Source organism: Magnolia sinica, chromosome 13 (assembly GCF_029962835.1).
Source record: "Magnolia sinica isolate HGM2019 chromosome 13, MsV1, whole genome shotgun sequence".
In the NCBI taxonomy this organism is placed as follows: Eukaryota; Viridiplantae; Streptophyta; class Magnoliopsida; order Magnoliales; family Magnoliaceae; genus Magnolia; species Magnolia sinica.
The window spans coordinates 48,214,804-48,230,636 of record NC_080585.1 but is presented as its reverse complement, the minus strand read 5'-3'; the positions used below and the strand labels follow the sequence as shown (position 1 = coordinate 48,230,636).

At 42.1% G+C, this 15,833-nt stretch overlaps 1 protein-coding gene across 2 annotated transcripts in view; it reads right to left on the bottom strand.

Annotated features, from left to right (window-relative positions):
- Positions 1-10,452, bottom strand: part of LOC131223738 (ethanolamine-phosphate cytidylyltransferase) — a 99,862-nt gene extending 89,410 nt beyond the window's left edge. Inside the window, exon 1 of one of the 2 annotated variants that reach the window (XM_058219234.1) lies at positions 9,555-10,452. In XM_058219234.1, the coding sequence (XP_058075217.1) occupies positions 9,555-9,874 (320 nt within the window). In that variant the 5' untranslated portion in view covers positions 9,875-10,452. The remainder of the gene's footprint in view (positions 1-9,554) is intronic. The other variant, XM_058219235.1, reaches the window with a different exon arrangement.
- Between the last annotated feature and the right edge of the window lie 5,381 nt (positions 10,453-15,833).

The following is a 15,833-nucleotide window of genomic DNA, read 5'->3' as shown; positions in this document are numbered from 1 at the left end:
CTTTGCTCTCAAGTCATATGAAGCTCTATTACATAAGCAATGGAAGCAGGCTATAGAGGAAGAGATGGATGCACTTCATTAAAATGACACGTAGGAACTTACCACTCTTTCGACCGGTAAATATGTTATGGGTTGCAAAATGGGTTTACACAATCAAGCTTTATCATGATGGTACAGTTGAATAGTTGAAAGCTCGCCTAGACGCTAAGGGTTATACTCAAACACTTGGTATTGATTACAGTGAAATCTTCTCTCTTATGGCCAAGTTGAATACCATTCGAGTTACACTATCTGTTGTTATTAATCATGGTTGGCCCCTCTTCCAACTTGACATAAAAAATGCCTTCCTTACGGTATCTTATAGAGGAAAGTTTATATGGAGCAACCTCATGGATTTGTTGCTCAAGGGGAGTCTGGCAAAGTGTGTAAATTGCGCAAGGCAATTTATTGCTTAAAACAGTCTCCACTCACATGGTTTGACAACTTCAACAAGGTTTTATTAAACTATGACTTTGTTTGAAGTCATGCTACTCAGTCCATTTTTTGTACGAAAGGGCATCGCAGGTTTCATTGTTAATGTGGTATATGTGGATGATATTGTTGTTACTAGAAGTGACAACAGGAGGATTGAAGAATTTAAGAAGTTTCTTCAATAGTATATTCTCACAAAATATTTGGGTCATCTTCAATACTTCCTTGGTATAGAACTAGCCAAATTCAAAGGAGTTAATTTATCTCAATGTAAGTATGTTTTGAATTTACTCATGGAGATGGGTCTTCTTGGTACCAAGCTAGTTGACACCCCAAAGGATCCTAAATACAGTGGAGGATCCGGGGAGGTATAGAAAATTGGTTGGAAAACTTATTTATTTAACAATTACTCAATTAAACATATCGCGTGTTAAGCCAATTCATTAGATCCCTAAGAGTACCTCACATAGAAGCAACTATTCAAATTGTTACCTCAAAGGAACACCAGCTCAAGGAATGTTGTATAAATGGAATGGTCATCTTCAGGTCACAGGATATTCAGATGTAGATGGACAGGTTCCTTAGCAGACAGACGATCCACATTGAATATATTCAAATCTAGTCACATGGAAGAGCAAGAAGCAGAATGTGGTGGCCCGATTGAGTGTCAAAGCAGAGTACAGACCAATGACTCGTACCTCACATGAATTTATGTGGATCAAGAAATTATTCCTACAGCTATGCAATTATTTTGTGACAATCAAGCTGGCTTCATACATAGCAAACAATTTAGTCTATCACGAAATAATTAAACAGACTAAAGTCAAATGTCACTTCATACGTGAGAAAGTTTACAGCAGCAAAATATATACTCCATATGTTCAATCAAGACCAACTTGATGATGTGTTCACCAAGGCTCTTCATTCCACTCAAGCTACACATATGTATTCCAAGCTTGGCATAAATAATATCTATGATCCAGCTAGAGGGGAAGTGTTAATGAATGTGATATAGGCTTGCATAAGCCCACTTAGGTTATTTTTGGCTGGGACATAGAGGAGATAGCATTGCTCCAACTTGAAGGACAATGTTAATGAATGTGTTTTGGGCATACATAGGATCTCTTACATGGGTTATTTTGGTCAAGGACATAAGGGGGGATTTTGGTTGTAATTATGAAGCTTCCATGATATAAAAGAAGGAGAGGGAAGGTGTGAACCCTAACTTCAGCCCATTATCCTCTCTCTTTCTTCTTCTTTACTCCATCTCTCTTTCCACTATTTTACATAAACAAAAAGAGGTATCCATATAGTAGATACTTAGAGTTGAGTAGATGTGGACTTTTTAATTGTTGTTCCTATAGTTTTCTTACTTAGATGACCTCTTATCAGCAAATTTGAATAGAAGTGGGCCATCACATGTAAACCAATAGGATTTAATAAGGACAGTTTGCTAATTGTGAAATAAAACAAAAAGAAGAACAGGAGAGAGAAAAAGAGCGTGTGGAGAAGAAAGAGGATTAGAGGACTTGATATTCCCCATCTAATGACCCTTTTACTTATAATTAAGAATTGGTTATAAAAATAAGCTTCCTCGGACACAATGATAAAGCTTGAATAAGATCAAATCAAATCCTAGAGGATATAGATAGGTATGGTGAATATAACACATTCCCAAATATGTGCACTGCAGGTGCACAGAAGACTGTACACTAACACTCCCCCTCAAGCTGGTGCATGCGTGTCATGCATACCAAGCTTGCTAATAATGTTCTTCAAATGAAACTCCCCCTTAGTCGTCGGTTGATGACACACGTCTGGTGCTACCGCTAAGATTTAAGGACTCTTCCGATGGCTGTAAAGCTTTGAGAAGATCTCATATAGCTGGAAATTGCTTGAGCAACACTTCTAATGGCTACAGAACAGTGGTTGCCATTTGCATCTGCAACACTTACGGTGGCTTCCAGTGGCTGCCATTTGCATCAGCAGTACTTCCAATGTTTGTCGTTTACATCAACGATGCTTTTGGAGATTGTAAGGGTGCCAGAGATGGCTGTTAGCACTTGATGGGGCCCATTTTGGTTACCAATTATATTTGGATGGGCGACCATTTAGATCATGATAAAGGAAGAGAAAGATGGAAAGAAAGAAAGGATTAGAGATAGAGAGATGGATCGGTAATTCTCCGATACCATGTGAAATAAAAGAAAGAAAACTGCAGGAGAAAGAGAGGGAACATGTCGAGCAGAAAGGGGATTAGAGGACTTGATATTCCCCACTCCATAAAGGCCCTTTATTTATAGTTAAGAATGGATTACGAAGATAAGCTTACTTGGATACAAGGATAAGATTGAATAACATCAAATCAAATCTTAGACAAAGATAGCTTGAATAAGATCAAATCAAATCCTAGAGGTTATGCATAGGTATGGTGCAGTACATATAAACCCAGGAATATAACACATGCTTAAATCTGGTGCACTACAAGTGCGCACAAGACTGTGTACACTAATACTGGTTTTTTTTTTTTTTTTAAGAAACAATTGTTCCTTTATTAATTAAAAAACAAGGTAATAGCCAAGCCATAAAAGTACACTAATATTACATCAGCAACATGGCCTCAAGCTTACAGACATCAACTCCCTGCAAGCCTGATGCCCATTCCACCAATTCTTTCTTTATCTTCCACACAATTTCTTCAATTGAACCTTCCCTGTTTTGGAAACATCATCTATTCGCTCTCCCCAAATATTCCATAACACTCCCATCAAAAGAAGACGCCACACTACTTTCCCTTCCTAGTCCAATCTACCAACCTGGTGAAGCTTCCATTTCCCCCTCCAATAAATCCCTACAGCAAGGAAGACACCATAGTCCGGTCTCTCCACTCTTGAAATAACAACACACCACTATCACATTCCTATCAAACGCCGATCAAGCAAGCCTTGGGAATTTAACATGCAACAGATTCCTCATTGCCATGGATCTCAGACACATCATCTTGAGTAGGCCTTGGTTATTTGACTTGGACATTACAATATTCGATCGCTCGAATATTTGTACATTCATGTTTGAGGGCAAGAAAATTAGATTGAGTCATCTTCCATCAAAGAGCATACAGGAAAAGAAGGAGACCACCAAGAAGGGTGATCCTGGAATTTCGAGGAAGTCCAGGCCTAAGTCTCTTCACATCATAAATGCAAAAGAACTTAAAAGAGAGACTAGGGAGGATTCAGAGGTGAAGCCCTCGTTACTAGAGAGGCTGCCCCAAGGTTGGTGTAGAGTTGCCTAGTGAGGTTATTTCGGTGATGGAAGAGTTCAGCAATGTCTTTCATAACGACCTCTAGGATGAACTTCCACCTGTGAGGGACATCCAGCATGCCATTGATCTTGTCCCCGAGTCAACTCTCCCAGACCTTCCTCATTACATAATGAACCCCACGGAGCATGCGAAACTCAAGAAGCAAGTTGATGAGCTTCTTAAGAAATGGTTCATTCAGGAAAGCATGAGTCCATGTGCCATGCCCGCCCTTCTGACGCCTACGAAGGATGGCATGTGGCGCATGTGTGTGGATAGCAGAGTTATTAACAATATTACCGTTAAGTACCAATTTTCTATACCGCATCTTGACGATATATTGGACATGATGGCCAATGCCACAATTTTCTCCAAAATAGACTTCAAGAGTGGGTATCACCAGATCTGTATTCGCCCAAATGATGAATGGAAAAATGCCTTCAAGATTAAAGATGGGTTATACGAGTGGCTAGCCATGCCTTTCGGGCTGACCAATGCCCCAAGTACATTAATGCGGGTGATGACCCAGGCAATGAGACCCTTCATGGGAAAATTCCTTGTCGTGTACTTTGATGACATCCTTATTTATAGCATGACTAAGGAACAACACCTCCACCATCTGAGGTAAGTGTGTGAGATCCTTAGGGCAAAGAAGTTGTATACCAACCTCAAGAAGTGTTCATTTTTTTCCAGTAATATCATCTTCTTAGGTTTTATCATGTCAACTAAGGGCATGTCTACAGATCCCGAGAAGGTTAAGGCCATAGTCAGTCGGCCTCAGCCGCGTAATATTCGTGAGGTGCATAGCTTTTATGACTTAGCCACCTTTTATAGGCGATTCATTAGAGGGTTTAGTTCCATTATGGCTCCCATTACCGATTGCATAAAAAAATGAAAAGGTCCAATGGACTAAAGCAACCTCTAAGGCTTTTAAGTTGATCAAAGTCAATATGATTGAAGCTCTTGTCATGTGACTTCCAGATTTTTCCAAGGCTTTTGAGGTCGCTTGTGATGCATCCAGTGTAGGTATAGGTGGAGTGCTTAGTCAGGAGAGTCACTCTGTCACTTTCTTTAGCAAAAAGTTGAATGAAGCGAAACAAAACTATTCTACCTATGACAAGGAATTTTATGCGGTAGTGCACTATTGGCGACATTATCTATTACCACAGGAGTTCGTCTCATTCTCTAACCATGAGGGTTTACGCTATCCCGACTCGTAAAAGAAGTGAAACCCGAGGCATGCCAAGTGGGTCCAATTTCTTTAAGAGTACTTTTGTGTTGAAGCACAAAGTCGGGATTGACAATAAACGTGCCGATGCATTGAGTCGTAGGGTTACGTCACTCCAATCCATGAACGTTAAAGTCACTGGATTTGAGCATTTAAAGGAAGATTATCCTTGTTGCCTAGATTTTGGAAAGGTGTACGCATCGCTATTAGACGGTCAGTCTAGGGGTAGTAGTGAATTTGGCCTGGTCAATGAGTTTTTGTTTAAAGGCGATAGATTGTGCATACTCCGTATGTCCCTCCTTGACTTTCTTGTCTGGGAGCTTCATGCCAGAGGGATAGCTGGTCATTTTGGGCGTGACGAAACTATTGCCCTGGTAGAGGAGCATTTTTATTGGCCAAGTCTCAAGCGAGAAATGGTTAACATTATAGGGCAATGTAGGGCTTGTCAGCTAGCAAAGTAGAAAAGGCAGAACACCGGTTTTTATACACCTTTGCCAGTTTCTCACACCCCATGGGTTGATATTAGCATGGATTTTGTGCTTGAGCTCCCCAAGACAATTAAAAAGCACGATTCCATTTTCTAGTTGTATACCATTTTTCGAAAATGGCTCACTTCCACCCATGTTTTAAAACGTCTGATGCCACTAACATGGCTAAGGTATTCTTTGGGGAGGTAGTCCGTCTGCATGGTTTGCCGAAGACCATTATGTTAGATCAAGATGTGCGGTTATGAGTTATTTTTGGAAAACTTTGTGGCACATGATAAGAACTAAGTTGCAGTTCTCTTCAGCATACTATCCTCAAACTGATGGTCAGACAAAAGTTGTCAATTGAAGCTTAGGGAATCTGTTACGATGTCTAGTGGGAGATCATATTAGGACCTGGGATGTGATTTTGCCCGTAGCCGAGTTTGCATACAACAATTCCATCAATAGGTTCACAGGAATTAGTGCGTTTGAGATAAGTATTTGGGTATAATCCTAAAACGTCTATAGATCTCATACCCATTGTTGTCGAATCGCATATGTGATCATGTGCGATTGCCGCACAATCGCATATGTGATCGCATTTTTAAAAAAAATTAAAAATTAAAATATATGGGAAAAATTCAAAAAAAATGTAAAAATATATAAGAAACTGAGGAGAACTTTTCTAAGTTAATAGATAACTAATTTTACATATTTAAAATACATTAAGAGAGATAAAATCAATGAAACAATGAATTAAACATCAAGTCATCCACATTTAACAATATAGTTAACAAGAAGTAACAACAAAATCAACAAGCTATTTATTTATTATGCTAGAAAATCAACAAGCTATCTTCCTTGAAACTTAAAAATGCTTGAATCTTGATCTTCCAACTTCCAAGAGAGAGGGAATGTAAGAGAGAGAGAGCAAGAGAGAGGGAATGTAAGAGAGAGAGAGAGAGAGAGAGAGAGAGAGAGATTAAGATCACTTAGAAGTAGGAAATACAAGAAAGAGGGAGATTAAGACCACTTGTAATTAAGAAATGTAAGAGAAAAATAGAGTAACAGAGTTTAGGAGTGAGAATATTGAAAATGGAGGAGATTTGGAAGCCTTTTTATAGACAAAATGTTATTTTTTTGCAAAAAAATAAAAATAAAAATAAAAATTCAATGTGCCATGACCAATATGCGATATTTTCACATATGCAACATATGCGATCGCATATGTGCCAGATCGCATATGCGATCGCACATGACAACAATGCTCATACCCATGTCCGTCTCACGTAGGCCATTTGAGTCCACAAAAGCATTTGCACGGCATATTCATGACTTACATAGTAAGATCAAGAAGCGAATTAATGCTAGTAATCAACATTATAAAGTCTCTACATATTCACATCGTGGGTTTAAGGAGTTTCAAGTGAGTGACTACGTCATAGTCCGCATTAGGCCCGAGCGATTCCCATAGGGAACCGTGAGGAAATTGCATGCCCGCGGTGCAGGTCCCTATAAAATGTTGACAAGAGTGGGCCCTAATGCGAATGTGGTGGATCTTCCATCCGACATGGGCATTAGCGCAACATTCAATGTGGATGACCTTGTACCTTATGACAGACCCACACCTCCATCTTCTAGCCCTCCTGCAAACTTTTCTCCTACCCCAAATGATGGTGTCCCTGACACCATCCCTAGCCCATGGCCTTTACCAAGCCCTACTTCCCACCCATTGCTTTCTCTTCCATCACTACTTAGACATAAAGAATAGATCGAGGATGTTCTGGACCACCAAGCAGTCTCTACCCGCGATGGAGGATATTAGAAATACCTCGTGAAGTGGAAGAACAGGCCGGAGTCAAACAACACCTTGATTACCGAGGCAAAATTCCAACGCATTGATCCCGACCACCTCGAGTGTTACCACAGCTTTATTTCACCACCAGTGATGAATTCCTCTCAATCAGGGAGAGTTCAAAGGACCTACTCGAGTCTACCAAAGATGGAGGCAACCACCCACATTAGCACAACTCTCTTTGTGGATGGGAGACGAGTTCCAGATGAGGCCCATCGGGCCATTTTGAAGACCCCACATGCATAAGACGTGCAACAGGAAGACCCTACTTAGGAAAGATGCATGTGGGTTGCTTAGGAGACAGTTTTAGTAATAGAGTATTTATTTTGTTTCGATCCGACCGTTGGATCTTATCGATCGGGCTATCAAGCCACCAAATCTTCCAGATATGAGCCCCTTGGACCCCTGATCTTGTTTTATTTATGTTTTTTGTTATTTTTAAGATCTATTTGACAATTAAAATTGATGGTAAGTGTTTTAGTTTGCTTGTTTTGGATGATGGGCCATGTCACTTAAATGAGTGGCATATTTGTAATTTTTTGAAGTTTTAATATAAAAGTAAATGGAGATGGACGTCCAATCCTAATGGGAGCTTGAGAAAAAGAAAAGAAGAAAAAAAAAATCACGTGTTGAAATGGTGTTTTCCTTTATGTTTTTAGGGTTTGTGAGAAACCCTCCCTTCCAATTGAATTGTGGAAGGGTATAGGCTTGCTTGGTTGTGAATTCCTCTAAGGTGCTTCCTCTTTCTCCTTTCCAACAAGGTACTCCATTTCTTCTTCTTTTTTTTCTTTTCCTTCCCTTACAACTCTTCTAAACCCATCAAAACTCAACCCAATCCACCTCCTTTCCCTTTTCCCCTACCCATCCACATGTGGACCCGCACGCATGCATGCACATGTGTCCGTAAGGGTTGCCACATGTGGACACCCTTTGGTACCTTCCCTCCATGATTCCCCTCCAGACCCTACATAATTCATAGATCCCTTAATCCCTAAATCTTAAAATCCCCCAAATCTCAATCCCTAAACCCCAAAACCCTAACGAAACCTTGATTTCTTTTAAATAAACTCATTCCCCAAACCTGATTTTATTGGCGTCACTGTTTTTTCTCGTGATTGTTGCACTACCGACGCTAGATTGGAAGTCCTTACTTCCAAGTGGACTACTCTCATAATATTTTATATTTTCGTGCACCACGTATGTGATAACCAATGCCCTTTGCATTGCAAGTCTGAATTTTTGAATGTATTATGTGGATATGTTTGGTTTTATGTGTTGAATGTTGAAATTAATGAGTAATTAATCTCACATCCTGCATCCTAGGTCAGTTTCACTCATCCTGCATCAAGGGTCCACCATAATGATTATGTGATACTTTCAACCATCAGGTACGAAAATATGCTTGGGGCCCAGAAATTAGGCCCATCCATGATTTATGAGGACAACACCAAGTGAAACAGTTTGGATGGTGAGCATCCGCTTGCACCATGGTATGCCAAAAAACAGTAACATAACGGGCAGTATCGGTGGTAACCATTACACATTACGGGTCCAAAACTGCCGTTACATAAAAAAATAAAAAATACAAAGGGGGACCCATAGTAACAGCCTGTCACAGTTCTAAAATGGTTTTTTTTTTCAAAACAAAGGCCGTTATGGCCATTACGAGGGCCGTTACAGCCTGTATCATAACAGTAACGGTGGTGACCATTACAGCCACCGTTACCATTATAGAACACCTTGGCCTGCACACCATTTCCCCTCTTGTGACCCATGTGAATCATGGATGTAGCTGATTTTTGGGCTTTGGGCCTAACGCGAGCTGACACATCTGATGGTCAGAGTCAATTTCACACACAGATCATGGTGGGGCTCACCTGAGCCTGGCCTGACTGAGTTTGCACATAAGGTCTTCTGCAGGAGACCGGCATATATGTATGTGTGTGTGTGAGTGTGTGTGTGTGTGTGGAGAGAGAGAGAGAGAGAGAGAGAGAGAGAGAGAGAGAGAGAGAGAGAGAGCTTCCCATGAGGTCAGCATGATGTGTGTCGGATATCCACGCCATGCATTTGGTGGGTCGACCTCATAGTACATTTTCACATGTGTGTGCCCACATAGGAATCACACAAAATCAAAACAGAAACAAAAGAAATCCGAAACACCAATTGACAAATAAATCATATAAAAAGTCGAGATCAGGATCGACCACGGATTAGGTGGAGGATTACAACACGTACCTCTCATGGAGGGGAGTGACCGGCGGGCCCTTGTTGACAGTGATCTCAGCATCGCTGACAACACCCACAACGAGCTGGTCGCCGAGGGCACGGGCCTGGCGCAGGGCGTTGCAGTGCCCGTAATGCATCATGTCAAAGCATCCATCCATGTAGACGCGCACTGGCTTCTTCTTCTTCTTCTTGAAGATTCCTATTGAGGGCAGCGGGAATCCAAAGCAGAAGCCGTAGACGGAGCCGCCGAGCACCAGCCCTCCTATCAGACACGTGACGATAAATCTGGAGCCATGGATATTGTCCAGATAACAACCATCAGAAGCCATCGATTTGAAAGGAGGCGAGAGGAATGCAATGGCCTTCGTTTCTCTTTTGTAGGCTGTGAGATTTCTAGGGTTTTCGTGGATTTTGGGAATGCTGATATTTAAAATGCCATGGATTTTTTATACCTTGTGGAAGAAAGAGAGGGGGCAAGAGGGCGGGAGGGAGGGAGATCGGATGGTTTTCTTTCTTGTGTTCTTTATATTACAGGAGAAATGAAGAGAGACGGACAAGAAAAGGGTGTTATTTGATCCTCCGGCTGCGTATCACGTTTAATACACTGGTGCTTGGAAATTTTACGCGTCTCCGTGTCAAACATCCAAAATCATTTCCGTTCAACAGTCCTGAACTCTGATTCGTCGGCACGTGCTTGTTAAAGGATGCGGATGGACGCGGATGGTCATTGAAACCCTTAGACAGCAATTTTCTTCGCCAATAAGCTAGGTGGGGCACAGCTAGGTGGGGCTCTGTGATATTTGTGAGAAATATACTCCCTTCGTCTATTTTGCAAGATCATGTTACGATGTAAGGCAAAAAAAAATGAGAGAGATCAGAGACTCAGGCGTTAGCACAACAGGAAATCATAGGGGCATGTTTGGGAGGGTGGATTTGGAACTCCTTGGATTCGAAACGCTCCTCTGTTTGGCACTCGTCAATTTATAATCCCTGTGATCCAAAATTAGCTATGCAGGGTATAATTATAAGGGTTTGAATTTAATTACTAAATCAACTTTAATATTACTAATCAGTATATGTATGTAATGTTTAATGCAATAGCTGTAACAAACCCATTAAAATATATAATTTGCCTTAAAATGATAAAATTTCAAGTTCAAGATGGGCCATAGCTGTAACAAACCCATTAAAATATATAATTTGCCTTAAAATGATAAAATTTCAAGTTCAAGATGGGCCACACGTACAATATCGCATCCTATTAATTAACAATTTTTTATCTATTGATTTACATAGATAATGTTTGGATGACATAAATCATCATATTAAAGTAATTATAGCAATACAATCAATAATTTAATTGCTTTGGGATATCAACAATGGGCCATGTACTCAATAGATCAATAGTATAGTGACATGGATGCACATCCAACTATTGAAAGGATTTTAGATATAATTCAAACTTTTGCCATGGATTTCAAACCCCTCTTTGAGGGGATTTGAATCGCCCATTTACTTTATGGTGCCAACCATATTGGGGATTTGAAATCCCCTCAAACCCCTCCAAATCCATGATGCCAAATGACCCCTGGGGATGGAACGGGTGAGGTTTTGCATACGAGATGTGGAGGAGACCCTGACTGTGGAGGCACCTTGATGTATGCATCTGTATATCTACATTGTCCATTTGTTTTGTTTGCCAATTTTAAGCCAAAGTACCAAAAATAAAGTGGATAAATTTCAGGTGGATCACACCATAGGAAATAGTGCTTATTAAACACCCACTGTTAAGATCTTCTCAGGGTCCACCATAACCTTGGCCGTTGATAAGCTCAAATATACCTCGATGAAAGAATAAAAAAACAGATTTCAGCTTGATTTAAAACTCTCGTGACCTATAGGAGGTTTTTAATGGCCAATAACTATTATTTCTGTAGCATGGTCCACATGGAAATTTATATCTGCTTCATTTACTGAAACCATGGCTTGAAATAAACTAGCCGATGAAAGATGTGGATCTACTAATGCACACATTGAGGTGGGCCCTACGATTAGAGTCCCACCCCCACAGTGTTGGTTTCAAGGTCGTAGCGAAGTCTTGTCGGAATTGAACATACAGGGCTGAAAAAATTATAGCAGAAGTTTTGAATCAGGCTATTGTTTTTGTGTTTTCATTTATGCCAATAGTAGTTACCTTATGGACAGTTTCGATGGAATATAAACATCGTAATGGCCCTAAGCTTCAATGGTAGAAATTTCTGTCTTGTCACCCACTTAAGTTTATCTCATTTTTATGGATCATGTTGGATCTACCTCAGTTTTGGGCCCATATCCCAACATGTCTGGGCAAAATGAATGGTTAAGGTGGATTTCTCACATTCACCATGGGTATAAGAATCTAGGTAAAAAATTCACCCCAACCACATGTCTTGTCAAATCATGTGAGGACATGGGCCCAAAAATGAGACAATTTAAAACTCAAGTGAGCCACACGATGGGAAAAAGTGGGTAGGAAAACACCTATATTGAAACCTTCCTAGGTTACATTGATGTTTTTATGTCATCCTACCTTTCATAAGATAGCCTACAGGAATGAACTAAAAACACAAATATTAGCTTGATTCAAAACTTTTGTAGCGCTGTGATTGTTTCAACTATGAATGTTCAATCCTTACTATTTATTGTCATGCAGCCCATTTGAGTTTTGAAATTGCCTTGTTTTCTAGGCCCGGGTCCTAACATGATTTGGAAAAATGGATGACAGGGTGGATTTCTCACAAGCATCACGGTGGGCCCACTTAGCTTCCCATTGTAGGAAATTCTACTAAAGGCTTTTTCATTCATTGGACGCTTAGATATTTTTCAATTTTAATTGTATGTTAATTGTCCACTATTTCAATGGTCAGGTAATCAATATAGGGATACCTTTGGTCCGTGCAATATCTAAAGAGGGACTCATAAGTTTAATTTGAATTACTTGTGTTATGGGAAAATCTGAACCGAGCCGATAAGGACTAACTCGGGCAAACCGAACCGACGAGTAGAGACTCGGAAGAATGGTGCTACATCAGGGCCGATCATACTTCCAGACTACGATCCCAAAACTAGGGTTCTGGAAGAGAGGTAGATTGGGCCACAAGGGCATCTGGAGCTCTCAGCTGTAGAACTACGGCCCTAGATCGGGCATCTAGAGCTCTCATCCAAAGAACTACAACCCTGGATCGGACTTCTGGAGCTTTCATTTGAAGAACAATGGCTTTGGATCGGCCGACTGGAGCTATCATCTGAAGAACTACAGCCCTGGATCGGAGTCCCAAACCCTATTTTTGACCTGGAGGCTAGAGACCAAGTCCAAGACGGGCATTCCCAGCGAGCTCCGACTATATACTCTGACCATGGGCTCTGACCATGGATTCCGACAATGGACTCCGACTAGGAGATCCGACCATGGGCTTGGATATGTTAAGTCTAAGGTCCGAATAAGGTTAGTCCCATCATGGGCTTGGGAAACCGAGTTGCGAGACTGGATCGGGTAGGAACGTGGCCGAAGATCACGTTCAGAGATACAACCCAACAAGTGGTGAAATTCCACTAGTGTGAGTGTGTGGGGTGTGTGTCCGTGTGTAAAAAATAAAAAATAAATAAAAAATACAGCCCAATAAGGCATATGGGAGAATAATCCGATGCATGATATAAGGGTAACGGCCAATATTTGCACGCGCGTAACGCCCGCTTGATGGAATAGATTGTGTCGAGTTTAACAAAAACGACCCTTTTAATCCACATGTATAAATACCAGAGAAACCCATTGCAACAGGTACACAATATTTCGCACTCTCACTCTACTCTACACTGATTATACCCAGTTTCCCTAGCCTGACTTTGGCATCGGAGGGTCCCCTGCTTGAGCAAGGGTCTCCTTTGTTTACTGTTCCGTGCAGGACCATGGTTTGCTCTGAGCGCGCAGGGCTTGGTGGAGAGTGATCCAGATTTTTGTATCAGCATTTTTTGGTGTTGTCTGTAAGAAAAGGAAGAAAAGACTAGAAAGCTTTACTAAAAATGACGAAAGGAAAGAAGAAAGCACCCTCGGTGGCGATCACGGAACCCGAACCGAGCAGGCAACCGCGATCATCCTCGCTACTCCATGTCGAGTCAGCTCCAACAGGGCCATCTCAAAGGTCCCAAAGCCGAGGAGGCAAGTATAAAGTCATACAAAACAAGATTCAAGTATTAAGGGATGAAATCAATATTTTAAGGCAACAACGGGGGCAGCAGCTGCCCCTGAGCCGGGAGGAGGTCATCTCAGCTGCTTCAGAACCGGTGCAGGTGAGCTCACAGGTTGGAGCATCCCAAAACATGTCTGTTAGAGCTAATCCCGCACAGAATACGGCAAACAGAGCCCCAACCTACGTGTCGGTGACCTCGGTGCTAACTCCGACCGACCTTCGACATGAATTAAAAAGGAGATGAAGGGGCAAGACGCCCGAGGTCGAAGCTCTTCGAGAGACCATCGCCTAGAACCGGAATCCATGGGAAGCCTAGCTCGAGGAACTCAGGAGTTAAATTAAGACTCTACAACAAAACCAACAGACTCCGACTTCGACTGCAGTGCAAGCAATGATGGAAGAGACCGAACCTCCGTTCACTTCCGATATCATGAGCGAGGTGATGCCTCTGAGGTTCATGATACCTCCCGTCATTTAGTACTCAGGGTCCGGGGACTCCACAGAGCATGTGGAGTCCTATCGAGATGCAGATTCAATCAGCCTCGGAAGCGATGATGCGCCGAGCATTCTCAATAACTTTAACTAGGGCCGCAAGGAATTGGTACCAACAGCTAAAGCCAAGGTCTATTAGCACCTTTGCCGAGCTCAGTAGATCATTCATAACCCAGTTTATCGTCAGCAAGAAGAGTCGGAAGCCGTCAACCCACTTGCTTACCCTTAAGCAGGGGAGCAGAGAATTGCTGAAGGACTTCATCTCTCGCTTCAACGAGGAAGCCCTATAAGTGGACGACCATGACGACAAGATGGCACTGTCTGATATGATTAGCGGACTTAAGGAAGGAAAGTTCCTCTTTTCCATAGGGAAGAATCTAGCGACCACCCTGGCCGAACTCATCAGCCAAGCCCAAAAATACACAAACACCGAGGACTTCTTCAGCTCGCATAAGAATTCCCAAGTCACAGAGCACTCGTCTAAAGGGAAGAGGCAGAGGGACAAAGAGCCACAACCATCAAATAAAAGGTCGGATGACAAAGCCCCCCACCCCCGAGATTGAAGGCCAAGCAGGAAGCCTGAGAGCAAGTTCAACTCATACACTCATCTCAACACATCTCCGGAGCAGATCCTACTGGATATTCGAGACCAGAGGCTACTGCATTAGCAGAGTTGCATGAAGACAAATGTCGGCCAACGAGATAAGTGCAAGTATTTTTGCTTTCATTGCGATCATGGACACAACGCCAGCGACTGTGTTAATCTGAAGGAAGAAATCAATACCCTCATTTGCAAGGGCCACTTGCGTCAATATTTGAAGGAAGAGAAAGCAACTCGGAAGAATGATCAGTCGAGTAGAGCTACAGAAGAGACTACGGAGATCCAAACAATCTATGGCGGCCCATCCGGAGGTGGCGACTCGAATAGAGCTCATAAAGCCTATTCTTGGAGTTCTGACCCCAAGCACTACATCCACTTGGCCGAAAGGCCGAGGAAAGAGCTCCAAGTAAGCCCTTGCAACCTTACGTTTATGAAGGACGACGCGTAAGGCATTCAGCATCCCCATGATAATGCCTTGGTGGTTGCGATGACAATAAGCAATCACAAAGTCTACCGTATCCTGGTCGACACTGGAAGCTCGGCCGATATACTTTACTCTGAAGCGTTCAATAAGATGGGGATAGACAGGTCACAACTCCGACCCGTGAAAACTCTGCTACACAGGTTTGCCGGAGATAAGGTTATCTCTGAGGGCACTATTTCCCTCCTAGTTACAGTGGGAAAAGGGCAGAATCAGGTGACTCTGCTAGTGGACTTCCTGGTGGTGAATGTACCATCTGTACATAATGTCATCTTGGGGCAGCCATCCCTTAATGCAATGAGGGCAGTCATGTCCATGTACACCTTATGATGAAGTTCCCTTCTGACAAAGGGGTCAGTTATGTTCGAGGAGACCAACGTGAGGCGCTCAGGTGCTATTCAATGGCGGTGAGAAAGGGCTCGGTAAAGCAGGCCCTCACCGTGAACGTGCTTGACCCTAGAAACTTTGCAAAGGCTTCCCTCACCAAA